The sequence below is a fragment of the Melopsittacus undulatus genome, chromosome 1, assembly GCF_012275295.1.
Source record: "Melopsittacus undulatus isolate bMelUnd1 chromosome 1, bMelUnd1.mat.Z, whole genome shotgun sequence".
NCBI classification, from domain to species: Eukaryota; Metazoa; Chordata; class Aves; order Psittaciformes; family Psittaculidae; genus Melopsittacus; species Melopsittacus undulatus.
In genome coordinates, this window is record NC_047527.1 from 128906645 (window position 1) to 128923281 (window position 16637).

A 16637-nucleotide genomic window follows, 5' to 3' on the forward strand; every position below is an offset into this window, starting at 1 on the left:
TGAGGACTGACAAGGGAATACTCTCAGGCTGGCAAAGTGTCATTACCTTTTTCTATTATATCCCCTGCTGTCCAATGAATTGCTAAAACTTGTTTCTTTTCTCCTCATTTCATTTTTAATTAAGATATCAACAGCATACGAAAATAAATAAATGAAAAATTTGAATCCGGATTCACTGGAAGTATTATCAACAGCAACTCTTTCCAGAACAAGATTTCCACTTTGGCTCAAAATTTCATCCATCTGCAGGATGAATGACTTGCTCACTTTAGGCTCAGCTGAAATTGTTTACACTCTCTTTGTTTGAAACAGTAAATCTAGAAGTTGCATATAAATACCATGCACAAAGAACATTATTTTGGTTGTAAGGTAAATTGCTCTGAAGTTAGGGCAAGTGAGATTTATGATTGCTTGCACAATGAATGCCTTTTGCATATGCTTTAAGATAGAGTTGTTAAATAAATGAACACCTACTATTCTGTACCTTTGTTTTTCTCAGCATAGAGACAACCAGGTTCAGATTGTTACTATAAGCCAGCAATAAATGCTAATTTTAAAGTTTCTGCCAAAGCCTGAGAAATAGAGGAAATACTTGTTCCTCTACCTTTCTTTTGTATACAATTTTTTTCTGTTATCCTCTTCTCTGTAATAAAAAGCAAGCTTAAACAGCGAGAGCTCTGTTGTTAGAAGCTGTTGATAGAAAAATGGCACTGTGTGTGGAGCCCTAGATTTCTTGTTCCTTGAATCGTAATTTCATATGAAATAAAAATGGTTTTGATTTTCCTAATTGTTCAATTTGTAACATCAACCAGCAGATCTCTTATGTATTTCAACTGGCCATGAAAAGCCACAACCAGAAATTCAGACAGCACTCTGATCCAAATGTTGAATTGCATGCATTATATAGTAGTCCCATAGAACAGACAACAGTCATGTTGAAACAAATTTCTCTTGAACATTTCCAGACACAGTAAAGATGTGGGAAGACCCAGTACAGCATGTTTAAGAAGTAAAAAATATCCTAGTCTGAAGGGGTCAAAAGTACTATTCCTGCCTGTTCTTGGATGAGTGAAACAGGATAGGATGAAAAAGAAACCTATTTTGTTACAACACCCTGCTCACTCACACCTATAACAGCCCTGCCAGTTGCACATACTGGATTTCACACCTCTTGAAAAGGCATCATTCACATCTTACTCTAATTTGCATAGATTTTAGCACTAAAGATATGTATTTTACTAAAAGCTATCACTGCCAAATATCATCTTATTTGAAAGTAACTCTTTCATCCGCCTGCAAGCACTAGTCTTCAAACATGTTTTCTACTCAGATCTGAGCACTCAGTCCTTGTAGGTGTTATAATAAATACATGCATATGGAAAGGTAGTTTGAGTTTATTTGTGAAGACCCATTAGAATAAGGCATGGTCTTGTAGGATATATAAGCAGCTGAAGGATTAGAAGGAGCAACTGTTGTTAGCTCGTTGAGTCCAGATAAGTTCAGGAAGCTACTGTGCATCCACTGTAAAATCTTTGTTCTGGTTGATAAAATATGGATTTCCAAATATGTGTTTGAGCTTGAATGTGGATTTCATTCACAATTTCTAAGCTGATTTTACTATGGTTAAAAGAAGAGAAATGTTCGTACTTAGTTGGCTAAATGTTGCTTACAGTTCCAGAGGTATAAATACATTACACCCATGGGATTACTTCAGATTTTGTTTCTGTGGCAGTATGGTTGTATGAATAAATGGCAAGTAATTTGATTGCTCCCAGGTAAACCAGCTTATTGTCATGTACCTGCTTATTTAAATACCTTATTTGTTTTGAGTGTTATCACTAACATTTTTGCCTATTCATACAAATCTATCACCTGAAGCACATTGTATTTTCAATTCAGTGCCAGCTGCTTATGTTTAGTCCTTATCTGAGTTACTAACAAGTCACTGAGAAATCCAGAGCTCACAGCAAACAAAATCTGAACCATTTGCATGTCAGTGTAGCTGTGGAACTGCCTCACGTTTCTCTATATATAAACTATGCAAAAGTGTATCCCTGGTGAAGAATTCAAGAATGTTCTGCATCCCTTTGCAGTAATATGACCCTAAACCTTCTCTGCTGTATTTGTTTTCTAACCATTCCTGATGGTTATGAGAAAAACTAATTCCTTGACACTGCTTAGTTTCATATTAATTTTTGTTCTTGCTCATCCACTCAGTCATCCAGTGATTTTGCTTACATGTCTTCATTGTCTTTAAGTCACAGATGTATTTATTTGTCATCTTATTTAATAACAGTCTCTTTTATTAACCCAGCGTACTTTTATCCTCTTCCTAATTCTCTCATGTCTCATTTTTTGTTTTCTTTCATCTTTTTCTCATGTGTAATTAATATTAATTAATTACCTCTAACATAGTGTCCTGCTGTAAAATTTAGGTAAAAACAGTGGGAAGATGCTAGAATTTTGGTGAATGACCATTTATGAAATAAAACCAGTGCTTTGGACAAAACTGCAAATGACTAGAAAGTGAATCCTTCCTGCTGGAGTGACTATTAAATTCTCTGATGAGTGGAGCTGTTCTGATTTTGACATATTTCCTCATTCTTCTCTATTTATCTGTAATAAGACCATCAAACACCCCTGTTGTCAAGTGTTTCTAAGAGACTTTGCTGTGAAGTTCAGATAATTTTTGCCAAAGCTTTCAGCTGCGGCGGCTCTTCAGCTTTGTGAGAAGGAAGAATAAATGCAATCCTGATGTTACAGTTTGGTATATACTGTTTGCTAAGTTTCTGGAGCCACTAGGGAGCTTTGAGCTCTGGCAGCAGGTTATTTTACTTCTAGCTGTTAAAACTCTGGAGGGAGAAACAGTAGCTATTCTGGTAGTAGATTTTCAGGATCTCTATTTCAAAAAACCAATGTACTGTTTTCCCTTGAAGAAAAAATTACTGATACTGCTCAAGAAACAGTATCTTAACATAATGAATTATTTTTGTCCTGTTATGAACTTCCCACTTTTAAGAAGAATGACTAAGATGACTGTGGTAATGCAGCTGCAACAACATCTGGAGTCCTCAAGTTACCTTGACACTAGTTAGCTGGATTTAGGTCTGAGTGTAACACAGAAATGTCATTGTTTGTCTTAATATTTATATTGATCAATGAAGATTTCCAATTATTTTAGGTCTACCAGCACTCTTTAATACTGCTGTCATGCTCTGGTAACAGCAGAGATAGCAGTTATTTTCTAGCTTATGGATTCTGTAGAACTGCGTCACTCCCAAATGCCTCTGCTCCTCTCTCTCAGAAAATCCAGAAAGTAGTACTCCATGACTGCTCAGCCACCCTGAAGGCATTTTTCACCCAGGTGTTGTGATCATTGGTTTAAATTTGTCTAAGAAAAGGTAGAAAAAATCACTGGTTAAAGAATTCCATTAGGGTTTCTGGAGCACTAGTTCTCAAGCAGTAATTAGTGTGTCACCACTTGGCTGCAGAAGCTCACAAAAGGGGTCTTTCTGAGAACTGTATACCAGAGGACTGGAAAGACAGGGATGAGATAGATATTCAATATTCTAAGAAAAGAGTTTATTCTCATACTTGTTTCTGGGGAGAAAAATTTCTGGGGAAACAGAGATCACCCCTTTTCCAATTATATCCTTCCAGATCATGCTCTCATTCACCCAGCAGTTAAAGCTGGCCCTAATGTCTACAAAATGAATAAATAAAATATAGAACACCTTTAGTCTTATTCTTCAAAAATTTTACATATCTATGATGAGGATAAGTCATATATTTCATTCTGAGGAACAGTAAATAGTAGCCTTCTACATATTTCCATCTCCTGTGCAAAACAGGAGGTGAAAATAAAATGGTGTCAGTCCTGCCTTCACCTGAGGCCCATGCAATTCCTTGCCACATTTTCTTGTGCTCCCAGCAGGTTAAGGCTCATGCAAACTCTGCTGTGGAATAACAAGTGACTAGGTTCTGACATAACTCTTCTATTTGGGAAGAAGGCTGGATAGAGCCACCTATGTCATTCAAATGGCAGCTACAGTTCCTTTTACTCTGTGGGGTTTTATTTACCATTTCAAGGCATCTGTGTGTCCTTTTAATAGCATGAAAAAGGACAAAGGGGCCGTTGTATTGATTGAAATCACATCTATAATTCCTACAAGGTTTTGTAATAGAACAGCACAATAGAAAGTTACTCAGTGTATTTTACTTGAAATTGCAATTAATCAGAAGACTGTAAGGAGTCAGACCCCAAACCTGGTTTCAATACCATTTCCTTTAGTGAATTTTACACATTACCTTTTCAATAAGTGGTGACAGCCAGTGCATTTCTGGGTGATTATAGCATATGTCAGGTGGGGTTAACAGGCACAGTGCCAGAGGGAAAGCAAGTAACTACTTGAGATGTACAGTAATCCCTTAGAAATGCACTGCCTTACTCCCTCCTGATAATATAAAATTATGTTTATTAAACAATGTGATCCAATTCCTGAGGGGCACTAGACCTCTGATATTAATACTTAGGTCACCAGGAGACTTGATGCCAAATTTGTCAGGAAATAGAGTATTTACCTCAAGTCTATCAACCTACAAGGTCTCATCCCTGATACACTTATTGTATCTATGTTCTTAGTCTTGGAATGGTGAATGATCCACATCTGGAGGCCAGGTCCTTAGATAATGGTGCATGCTGATTAACACTGGCTAAGAAACTAGCCCTTAATTTAATGTGATACATTGACGTGGCAGGGTCAATAAATGACTGCAAATAAAGTGAGAGGCTTAATTTTTAGACTCTGAGAAACTGTGTATGTTGGAAGGATCATTTAGTCCATGCTGCTTTTCTTGGCAGAATTTTGTAGACCATCTTCAGAAAATGGCAGTCAGTTCTCAGCTTCTGAGTGATGGGCTTTAAATCAGATCCTTTGTGTTAGTCTCTTGGGTCAATTCAAAATTAACTGACTTGGCTTTTCATCAGTTAAAAAAAGAAATAAGCCTAGATCTTCCCATCAGATTGTTTTCAGCCATAACTCAGTGCCCACATTTTAGCTATACTCACTTATAATAGCAGAAACTTTGCCCCAGATATTTAAAAAATGTGTCAAGTTGATTTTATAGGCAGTAGCATTATAATAAACTTCTCCAACCTTAATCAAGCTTACTAGTTTATTTGGATAGTCAATAGTAGTATCTGATTTTCATTCCAGCATGGATTAGAAACAAATTCCTCATACTTTGAATTATTTTTTTTTATCAGATGTCTTATGTTCTAGCCAACCCCTTACTGAGTCTAGACTCAGATTTGGAGATATAATCATCTGTAATTTGTAACATCAGATACATATATTGTGAATCCGTTTTAATCAGGGAACTCGATCAGATTTGGAAGAAGTTACTGTGATAACAGTAGTGATACTTGCACTATCAGCTTGGCAATTTGACAACATGTGGGACAGATTTTCAGTAGATATTTAACAGCCTGATTAGACTATCATCATAGAATTCCTTTAGAGGAATTTTTAGTCCTGGGGATGGTAGGGAGAAAGAAAGAAGGAAAAAAAAAGGCCCCCAAATCCCATAGAGAATTTCCTCAACACCCAGATGAAGTCCTTTTCAGAGAGATCTGAAGCCAAGATTCTGAAATGCTACCTTGCTGTTTTCAGGTCTACATTTCCTCTCTTGGCTTCCTCTTTCTGAAACAGAACAGCTACATGTTCCTGAAAAGAAAAAGAAAAAAAAGAATAAAAGATGAAGAACTCTGTGGGAAGGATAATCCTGCTTCCTGTTTCACTTAGTCGATGATTTACTAAATAGGGAGCAAAATAAAAGAGGGAGAGGATGGCAGGACAGGAGAAATTATTACTTAGGCCAGGTATGAAGCAGAGATAGAATGTGAGGAAACCAAGAAGAAAGGAAGGCATGGAGCAAATAGCTAGTAAGAACAGTCCAGCCAGTTTTGGGAATATCCAAAGGTTCCTGTTTTGTTTCTAGCAGCTGAAAATGATGGTTTAATATTTTTCTTCTGAATCCACATGACAGCACTTTAACAGCTCTGAAAATACCATCATTGTTTTGTACATCACTGTGACCTTTCCTGGAGGACACAGAATCTCTGCTGCTTGATAATACAGGGTACAAAAGAAATCCTTTCCTATTTTTTTAGTATGAATTAGATGGGAGAAGAGTTTGGGGGAGTCATCTTCCTCCATGTGTTTTCTCTGAGGAATATTTTGTCAGGTGGTCACTGATGTCATTGTGCGGTTGAGGTGTACAAGTTCCTCCTTCCCAGGATACTAAGCACATGAAATGGACTATATAACCCATTTGGATACATACATATCTAGAGTTGAAGATGCCCAGACTGCTGAGCATTTTCAAGGTGACCTTTTCCTGCAGTGAGACAGGTTTGCATTATTTGGCTTTCAAGAGGTAGCCTATGTATCCTTGAATATGTACTTAATAAAGATTTAATAAGTTATATTCAGTGTAGCAGCTAAAGAGCAGCTAATTACAAAAAACACATTACTGTAGAACTAACAGGCATACAATAAAAACATCTATTACATAAATTGTTAATCTATAAAAAATGTGTTCCTGAGACCATTGATATTTATTTAACATACAATTACTGTCTAATTTAATCTAAATTAAATGCCTGCTTGAGACATGTAATTTGAAGTGTTACAGAGCTTCCTTCTCCAGTATTAAAAGCAAGAAATCGGCAGCTAATGCCTGGAGGCCAGATCTCCACAGTTTAAATTCTGGTATCTCAACACTAACATTCATAATTTCAGCCATTTGGAAAATGTTTTTCATAAGAATGTATTTGGCATTAAAATCTCCTTTCCCCTTTCACTCAGGGCCACATCCTGCCAACTGAGTTAATCCAGATAAAGTTTTGATTGAATAAAAGGCCCTGAATTAAGACCTGTGAAGAAAATGTGCTCTCTTATCACAGAATACAAGCTTCGCAAAATGTTCTAGCTCCTGCCAGTGCTGGAAGGGTAAATTATCATTTGACTCCTGTATGGACATATTTATTTAGGACACGTAGCCTGGTGACTCAGGAAGTTATGTAAAAACTGACCCAGTTAATTTTAGATGCTATTGTTGGAAGAATATCAATGAAAATTAATCAAATAGTCACGAAGGAACCACAGGGAAGGAGTGTAGAACACTGGTGGGTAGACTTTTGGCAGCAGTCATTGCAACAGTTTTAATGAGAGGAAAGCACATTCTCAAAGTAAATTAGACATTAATAACATGATTAAATGGTAAATAATAGTTAAATACATGCTTGGAGGTCCAGGACAGAGACTGTGGAGTTTTTGTTGTTTTGTGTGTATTCCTCTCCAGGCTGCTCTGAGTAGCCAGAGGAGCTCACCAGAACTCTGCCTGTAATTTAGGGTCAGATTGTAGCTTTTAAGACACTGAAGCTGAAAGAGTTGTTGGGGCCCTGCTGCTAAGGGTGAGAAAGCTGAGGCTTTCTCTGTAACTCCAAAGCTTTGCCAACCTTTCTGCTGTTGATATGTCCTTGTTCCTCCACCAACTGCCTCCCCTGAGCAAGGGCCAGCACCACAGCTCTGCTCCGCCTGCTGTTGCCCAAAAAATGACTGTGCAGGACACATCTGCTCTCCTTATGCACAGCGGGGGAGAGGGAAAGGTTCTGTCTTCTGCTGAGGCAGGGTTTGTCCCCACTAGCTGGGTGTTTGCACATTTGCGGGTGAGCAAATTGAGTTGCATATGTGACTGTTTAGGCAAACAGGGAGTGCTGCAGTGCTGGCTGGGAATGTGCCCCATCCATATGGTTCCTTTCCCTATCTGCTGAGGAAAGGATGTTTAAAGAATAACATTCAAAAGTTATATTAATTCTCGAACGTTTCTTTCTCAAAATGGGAGGCTGTACACATAACTCTGACTTGTTAGCTCTTAGTCTGTGACTTCATCTAGTCATAATACCCAACACAGTTGTGTGTTGTGTGAGTCCATTGCAGGGGAACAGACCTGCTTAAGGGGTGTTTTACCTGCTGTTTGTTTGCCACTTTCCTATTCAAATTGTCACAGTAAGGATACCTCAAAAACAAAAAAACTGAAATAAGTCTCGATTCACTTTTTATAGGGTCTAACATTATTTCTTGGTTGTCAGTAAATCCAGGTAAAGCATAGTTGGTCTGGTGGCTTTGGTATATTGAAGCAGAAGTTCATCTATCTTACTCCTTGCTGCTTGGCAGAACTGTAAGGAGTGGATGAGGAGCTTGTCTGTCACAAAAAAAAACCCCACCAAACAGAGCTCTTACTGGGACACTAAAAGTTGAAATACTTGCTTAGATTATAATTCAAGTGATCAGCAAACTGTGTTCTTCAATAACAGCCTGGCAGCTTGATTATTAATTAATACTAATAATCTTTTTGCTTCCCACAGTAGAATATTTTCTTACGTAAGGCTGCATATTGTATCTCAGCATTAATGAGGGGAAAGGGTATAATTAAAAAGTACATGTTATGGTTTTGATTTAACAGTTTATATTTTTACTTCAAAGGTCAGTGGATAACAGCTTGTATCCTGCATATTTCTCCAATGCATAACATGAAGTATAATGGTTTCTAGTCTGTTTTACTTAGGTGTACAATTGTGCACCCACATGTTTTTGTCAGGCAAATGTAAACCAATTGGCAAGTAGGATTTTCAGAACTACCTGGTAGTGGTTTAATGTTGCTTCTTGCATAAACCAAAGGTTTACTATTGGTTTTAATAGGATCATAGCAAATGAATATTAAGAGCTTTTGCAAGTTCTACACTCAATATCTAAATATTGGATCTATGAAGGGAACAGGTACTTTTAACATTTGAATTACAGAAAATATGAAAATAATAATCGGCACAACACCATGCTCAGAATTTACTGTCACACTGCTGAGCCCTATTTTAAAAAATGCTACTTCTCTGAAGTACAAATATACTGAACAGATATATAAGAAGATTAGAGAAATACCCCTGTATGTATAATCTTTCCTCATTTATTGACTGAAATGTTTGGATTTTTAAATACTGATTTTTATTATTATTATTATTATTAATATATGACATTTTTACTTATGTTTATGGGCACGATAATTGTGGCTATTGCCAGGGCCATTTCAAACCAGGATTAGTAGATGCTTGTCCTTGAGTCAGGCGCTCAGACTCTAAATGGCCTGAAGGCACCTGCAGCCTCTAAGAAGCAATGCCCATTTAAGGCTGGACTGAAAATCAAGCACTGATGTATTAACATGACTTTCCATCTTATAACTGAACATTTACTGTATCTATAAAATGCCACAAATCTATAACTGTTATGCACCACTGCAAAAACATGTAGTTTTAGAATACAGCAAATCCAAACGGAAAACATCTTTTAAGCCAGCATCACAGCTGGCACCTTTTCCAGCAGGCACAGTAGAAGGGCCAAGAACTGTTGCTGATTTCTAGAAATTCATGTGAGTTGGAAGATTCAGGTTTAAAAATGCTTTTCTGACTCCTTTCTCACCTTAAAGTTGGCCAGTGGGATGTCAAATATGTGCTTGATCTCCTCATATCAGGGAAGATGACTGATTCTTTTCATGGTGCCTGTTACTATTTTCTTCTTGTTTTTCTTAATTATTTGGCATACAGTAGAGCCCATCTTAAAGCCATTACTTGACTGGGATTCCTTTCTTTCCATTTTGTTACTTCTGCACTCCAGGGGATTTCCTTGAGGAAGCTAATATCTTTCCTAGGTTGCTGCAGTGGCACAGGATCCAAGTTTCTTTGTTAAGAATTTCCATAACTCATTCACCGGCAATGTTGGTACTGTTGGCTCCCTTTCTAGCAAGTTACCTTTACTTTCTCAGGGTAATTACACTGACGAAAAGCCTCAAATGTTGGTTTGGTTTGGCAACACTTTATCTTGTTACCATGATCTCTGTTTGGAAAGATTCTTTCTGTATGGCTCATTGCATCCTGACTCAGACAGGGATGATTATTGTAATTTTGATACTACAAAAATCATTAGGAAATTAGACAAACATTGTAACAACGTCTACAGGTTATGTTATGCATGGTTGTCTAAAGGAAGAAAAAGGCATTGAGAGAGCCTTTATACCAATTGCCATGCGTACCTCAGAAAATTGAGATGTAGCAGTAGCAATATTTGAGGTCTTACAAAATTTTCAAAATGTGCAGGACAAACATGGTAGAGCTTTCTCTTAGTCACAGAAGCTGTATATCACAAAGGATAATGTTGACTTAAAAGTGCTGTTGGATTCCTCAGAGACCCAGAGGGTGAGCTGTAGACGTGTGGAGTCTGTGTCTGTTCATTCTTCTTCATTTCTTTTAAATGCTGTATGTATGATTCGCTTTACACTGTTGGCACTCTCTTATTACAAATCCAAAGAACGCATGTGCAACATGCAGACAGAAATAAATCCTGTAGGTAAAAGAAAGGAGAAATTGGCTGAAGATCAAAGGTTATCCTCATTCCACTACTTCTTTCATTTTTATTATCCTGTCTAAATTTGGTCTTTTGTAGAGAGGATTGTGTGCGGATTTTTTTTCATGAGGAAAGGTTGAGCATAAATAAGAGTTTAAGGTTTTATTTGTTTTTCAAACCTGTATGTAATTTGAACTACAGTGTTGTTTCTTTTCTAGAAGAATATCTGCAGTTCTTATAGAGTTGTCATGGGTTGAGCAGTAGCAGTCATTTTTTCTCCTACTTGTAGCTGGTGCAGTGCTGTGTTTTGACTTCTGGGCTGGGAATAGTTGCTTGATAGCGAGCATGTTTTGAGGGTGTTTTTGTTCAAGGCCTTTTCTGAGCACGTGCTCTGCAGGGAGGAGGGGAGGCCGGGAGGAAGGAGAGACAGGACACCTGACCCAGGCTAGGCAATGAGGTATTCCATACCATAGCACGTGATGCCCAGGATGCAACTGGGAGAGAGAGCTGGAAGGGTGGAGCTCTGGGGAGAAATGGAGGAGGGAGCACGCGGTGCTCGGCCGGGCAGGGTGGAGTGAGTTATGGGTCGGTGGCTGGTGGGGTGTTGTATTCTTTTCACTTGTTATTGGCTATATCATTATTATTTGTAGTGGTAATGGCAGTAGTGATTTGTGTTGTGCCTTAGCAATTAAACCGTTCTTATCTCAATCCGTGGGGGCTACATTGTGGAATAGCTTAAGGAAACAATATTTCACCTGAAGTATTCTGTGATCCTTCACAGATTAAGTGACAGATAGGGGTTGTTGGGTTTTTTGTTGTTTGGTTGGTTGGGTTTCTTTTTATCTGCACACTAAACCAAATCTGGTATAATTAAAGTCCCTATTCCAAAAACAGCTGGGCATGTGATTAACAAAGGCCTAAGATGTAAACAGAACTAATTGTAAGATTGCTTGTTTGCCAAGTCAAGCCTTAAGTCTGTGTACTGGAAAATTTCTCTAGAAAATAAGCTTGTGATTTTTGCATTGATTTTTGTATTGAATTTTTAATGACCTTCTTCACTGGAACATGGTAAAAGGATGTTGGGTTTTCCATCTTTGTAGAGCCCCAGGTTTTAGCAGATACCTTCTAAATGCTTTATTTAAGGCTATGGAAAACGCCACAATGAATATTGATGACCATCAGTAGAGCAACTAGCACAGACCAAGTGGAAAAGTTGTGATGGGTATTTAACTTCAATAGTTTTGAAGCTTTATTCATTACTCACTGAAAGTAGATTAATCAAAACCAAAAGCCGTCCTTGAGAAACTACCACAAAGCTTCTCTCCAAAATCTTCACTCCAAATTAGCATTTTGTTGTGCAATTTTTCTCATCATTAAAAATGAAATAAATTAATTTTACTTGAATCACAGATTAAAACCCTGTGGTAGTTCTCATGTAGTTATAGATCGCCACATAAAATGAAGTACTATCGATTTTGGCTGCTGTGCAGTTGCTTAGAACATTGTTGGTCAGAAGTGAGTGGCACTGGTAAAGATATCTACAAAGTTCTGGATAGTTTCAACTTATATGAAAACCCAGAATCAAAATAAGTGTTAGTGCTGATTCCAAAACACTTCAAAATGGAGCTTAAGAGGTAACATATATGAAAACTACTATTTTTCAGTCTATGGTTACACACTACACAAATCCCAAATACAAGAGAAGGAATAATTTCTAAATAAAAATTTTGTCATCTAATTTGAAAAATATACTTATTTTGAATTGTATTATCATAGTTTAACTACAAATATTTTTTGTCTTATCAATGTCGTGCCAGGGTTATGTGAGATCTCTCTAAATAATATGGGCATATGCTACATTGATATGCAAATAGAAAGATAATCCAGGATGATAATGGTTAACAAATGGTAAGAAGAGAGATAACCTCATTTCAACTAATCTCAGGCTATTAGGGATCAGCATGAGGGACATTATCTCACATCTATCACATACAGAATTCCATATACCTAACTCCAAAGCATCTACTACATTTCTATGGCCATAGTCAGAAACAGAATACTGGACCAAATATATCCCATGATCCCTGTACAATATCCATAAACTTTTGTATTCTCATGCAGCAGATGTGAAATATGCCAGTAATATCTGATCTGCTTTAATTATTTACACTACTGTGTTTGAACACTAGGTTTTGGTCACCTAACCAAGCAATTGCTGAAGCTAGCGGATGGCCGTGTTGTGCTGGCACTGGAGGGAGGACATGACCTTACTGCCATCTGTGATGCATCTGAAGCCTGTATAAACGCCCTTTTAGGAAATGAGGTAAAACCCAAATCATAGGAGGTGAAGAGAATAACCTAAGCTTGCTGAAACTCCTATCTTTGATTTTCTTTTAGTAACAATGGCATTAGCCCTTTTTTCATTTGCTACAAAATCCACGCAATTTGAACATGTCTTAGAAATAAGCAGACTTCAGATTAATTGGTTTGGATAAATACCTCTAAATTAGATGATTTTACAAACCCTTTAGTGTGTGCCGAAATTATTCCCAGTTTTGAGTAACATTTAATGCCTCAAAATCGCTTTTTGTGATGTACTTAATACCAGACTTAATATAATCAGTAGTTATTGGTGTGCATATCATCTATCAGGATCAGAACTTCCAGACTATCATGGGAAAAAAAGATGTTTTTTGCAAGGTATCTGGTAATTTTAGGAATTGTATATTGCAAAAGCATATTTTTTGCAGTATTTTACACTTTGACTGTCATGTGGAAGAACCTATTTCACAGGCTTTTGAAACTGAACAATATTAATAAAAGTGTGTCCAAGACCTAAAAAAAATACTTTGTTATAAATGAAGATTCATTTGTACGTAATTTAAATGGAGTTTCCAAAATTTATCAAACACTATATGTTATTTAAAAACTTTTCAGACTGGACTATCAGACTAAGTAAATATGAATAAATTATATTTATGGACACAAACACAAGATAAGCATTCGTATTAGTGAAAATTTTTCTGTTGTCTACAAGAAAATATCTTTTCTCCCATAAACATGATGAGAAGGAAAATAAGCTTGCTGAAGGTACAGCCACAATTTATGAAAGGACAAAAGCCTTTACCATAAACTGTGAATTTTGCAAGATCTTGTTGTAAAGTGCAGTGTGTTACTTTCTTTCCCCCAGGGAGGTGGTAATAGCTATGTAATCTCTCCAATCAAATGTAAGCCAAATTGTAAGCTAGTCTGCCAGTTCCCTTACACTTCAAGACTTTATACCTATGTGAATAATGTGAAGTAATGTATCTTCTGATTAATATTGGATAGGATTTTCTAAATGTTCTTTTAAACCCTTGCTTTTAATTTTTATGACCCGAGAAAAATACTTTCATGTTTATTATTTTTTATGTTATATATGTAATTAATAAAGTGATAGCTTTTTCAAAAATATTCTCAAAAATGTAAAGTAGTCGTGTTAAAAATAAAAAAAAAAATAAAAGCTTTAATTTGGGTTTTATCTGCTATCATCTTTGATAGGTCTGTAAGGAGAGTTTTCCAGTGTGGTGATACGCATTACTGAGAAAGATGCTCAGCTCAATGTTGGTCCTTTTATTTAGGTTCCTAGATAGAGATTACAAAACCTTAGTTTGAGGCATCTGGCAATGTTAGTGAATGAAGTATTGCCTTCATGATCAGCTACTATTGCAGGGCACTCTCGTTGATACTCTTTGTCATCATCTTCTCTGTGGTAGTATCTTACAGCACCAGTGGCTTTCCATAGCCCTTCTAAACCAAGTCTCTGAATTTGCACCTTTGTGGGACTAATGCAAATGGTACAATGCTGATGATGTGATGTGTCTTTCTTTGTGTAGATCCCTAGGTCCCTCTGTTGATTTATGACCATTTGGTGGTTCTACCCATTTATGAAAACTGCCTTGTTTTGCTTTAACACTGTGTCACACCCACAGTTCTGCTGTCACTGACTAGCCACTACCCAAAATAAAATACTGATTGTGAGCAAAATGAATGGGATAAGTGGACTGGAATAGAGACTTTCTTTGATTTTATTTTTGAGTTATTAGAGACCAGGACATTTAATAAATTGTGAATCTACCTTTTTGCAAAATATAGCAAAGCAAATTTTAGAAGAGACAGAAATTCAGTAACTGAGAATGAAGACAAACATAACCATGCAGCCATTTTTATTCCACTTGTAAAAGAACATGATCATTAATAACTTGAAACATTTCATGCAGTATGCATTATTCTCATGTGCTTCTACTCACAGTGTTGTCTTCAGGGACATTCATTAAACGGTCTGGTGCAACAGAATTTCAAAGAGAAAATATGCTATGGCTGCTAAGAAGAGAAAAATACTCCACAGAGAATGTTGTTACCACAACTATCATAAGAAACTGATGTTTGCTTAAAAGAATAACTAAAGGTGTTGCCGAGAAGCAGACACTAATGAAGAAGTCTGATACCTACTTAGCAGTTAGAAATCAGTGCATCTGTTGACATCTATAGACTTATGGCAATGTACACCACATGTCCCTTAGCATATACATTGCTTGATTTCAGCATAATATTCATGAGCTTGCACAGTACACCCCAAGCATGTTCCTGCCAAGGACAAAAAAAAATGTTTTTCTTCAAACAACCAATTATTGTAATTCAAGGGTGCATTCTTCCTGGAAAGCAATTCTTTACAGGTGATTAATAGGATAATTATAACCTATTATCTGCCCCTTTCACTTTTACAAGTAATGGTATATAATGCAACCCTGGTTTAAAAACATTGGCAAGATGTTCTTCAGTTTCTAAACACCACACATGTAATTGAACTCAAATTAGAAAGGTTGGGAAAGGCCTTTGTAAGGTACTCTGCAGTTTGTCAGATGTATTTATTCATGTGCTGAGGATTAGAATTCATAAACATTTTGCAGGGTTTTTTAAAACTTTTTTTTTGTTTTGTTGGTTTTGGCCAGGACATGTCAATACAGAAATTCACTGCTTAATATGTTCTATTAACAGCAGAATAACATTTTTTAAAAAGAGTAATAGTAAAACTTGCCACAACTTCCAACTTTCATGGAGAGCTGGTCTGATATATAGAAGTAACATCAAACTTACAAGTGCAAAATGATTTATTTCCTTAATTTGTCTCTGAATACCAAGAAGGAAAACAGGTTGACATCGAAGATAGACATGTTTTGCTCTTTTTTATATGTGGCCTGTAGTACAATGATCTATTTAGCAATCTTAACTTCTTACTCTTCTCTTAACAAATGCAAGTGGAGCCACTAGGAAAAGAATATATTATGAAGTTAATGTTTTTTAAATAATTTGAGTATGGCACAGGAAATTCCTGCATACAGTTGTTGATTTTGAAGACTAACAAAAAAAAATATTAAAAAGTCTCTTTTTCTTGCAAGAGATCAGAATTTAAAGCAGCTATCAGCTGCATCTATACTTCTAAGGTCAATACTTCTGAGAAACATCTGATTATAATTGTTGGTTTTCTCTGATCGGAGGCACTTACATTCTGAATTGTTTCTTTCTAAGACACAGCTCCCTAAATAGAGGTGCCTAGTGCCTGGATAGCTTAAGGTAGCCAGGACATCAGCACAGGACTCCTAATATAACACAGAACTTGCAGGAAATGCATACCTTTTCTGAGCAGCAATTGGAAATCAGGCAAGACACCTTATAGTATCTGAAATTTCTCAGTCTGGTTTGTTTGCATGAATCTCTCCTTAAAAGATGAGAAATATAAAAAAGAAATTCTAGAAGTAAAGGTAAGGATAAATTTTATAAAGACAAAATTAATTTAAAAGTTTATATATAAAATTTCTTTTTAAAAAAGTATTTCAAGATTTTAGGTTTCCTTGTCTATGCATCTGTGTAGAAGCAGAAAATTTCCATGTCACACTGAGAAGAATCCATTTGACCATTTGCAAAGCTAATTGGGAGCACTGTAGGTTATCTCATTGGAAGTAAATCTTCCAAAGAGGTGAGAAGAGATTAAGAAGCTGGATTCCCTTGAAATCCAGAATAAAAACATGGAAATCCTTCTGGACAGTATGAGGAGCATCAGTTGCTTTAAAATATCCCTCAAATTTCTCAACATGATTTGAGAACTTGTCCATTAAAAAAGCATCTGTCAAAAGAAAGGTA

At 36.5% G+C, this 16637-nt stretch overlaps 1 protein-coding gene across 2 annotated transcripts in view; it reads left to right on the top strand.

The window, feature by feature from the left end:
* HDAC9 (histone deacetylase 9) overlaps nucleotides 1-16637 on the top strand; it is a 395548-nt gene that overhangs the window by 352775 nt on the left and 26136 nt on the right. For both annotated transcript variants that reach the window (XM_031052375.2, XM_005152865.3), the window contains one exon: nucleotides 12647-12780. In XM_031052375.2, the coding sequence (XP_030908235.1) occupies nucleotides 12647-12780 (134 nt within the window). The remainder of the gene's footprint in view (nucleotides 1-12646; nucleotides 12781-16637) is intronic.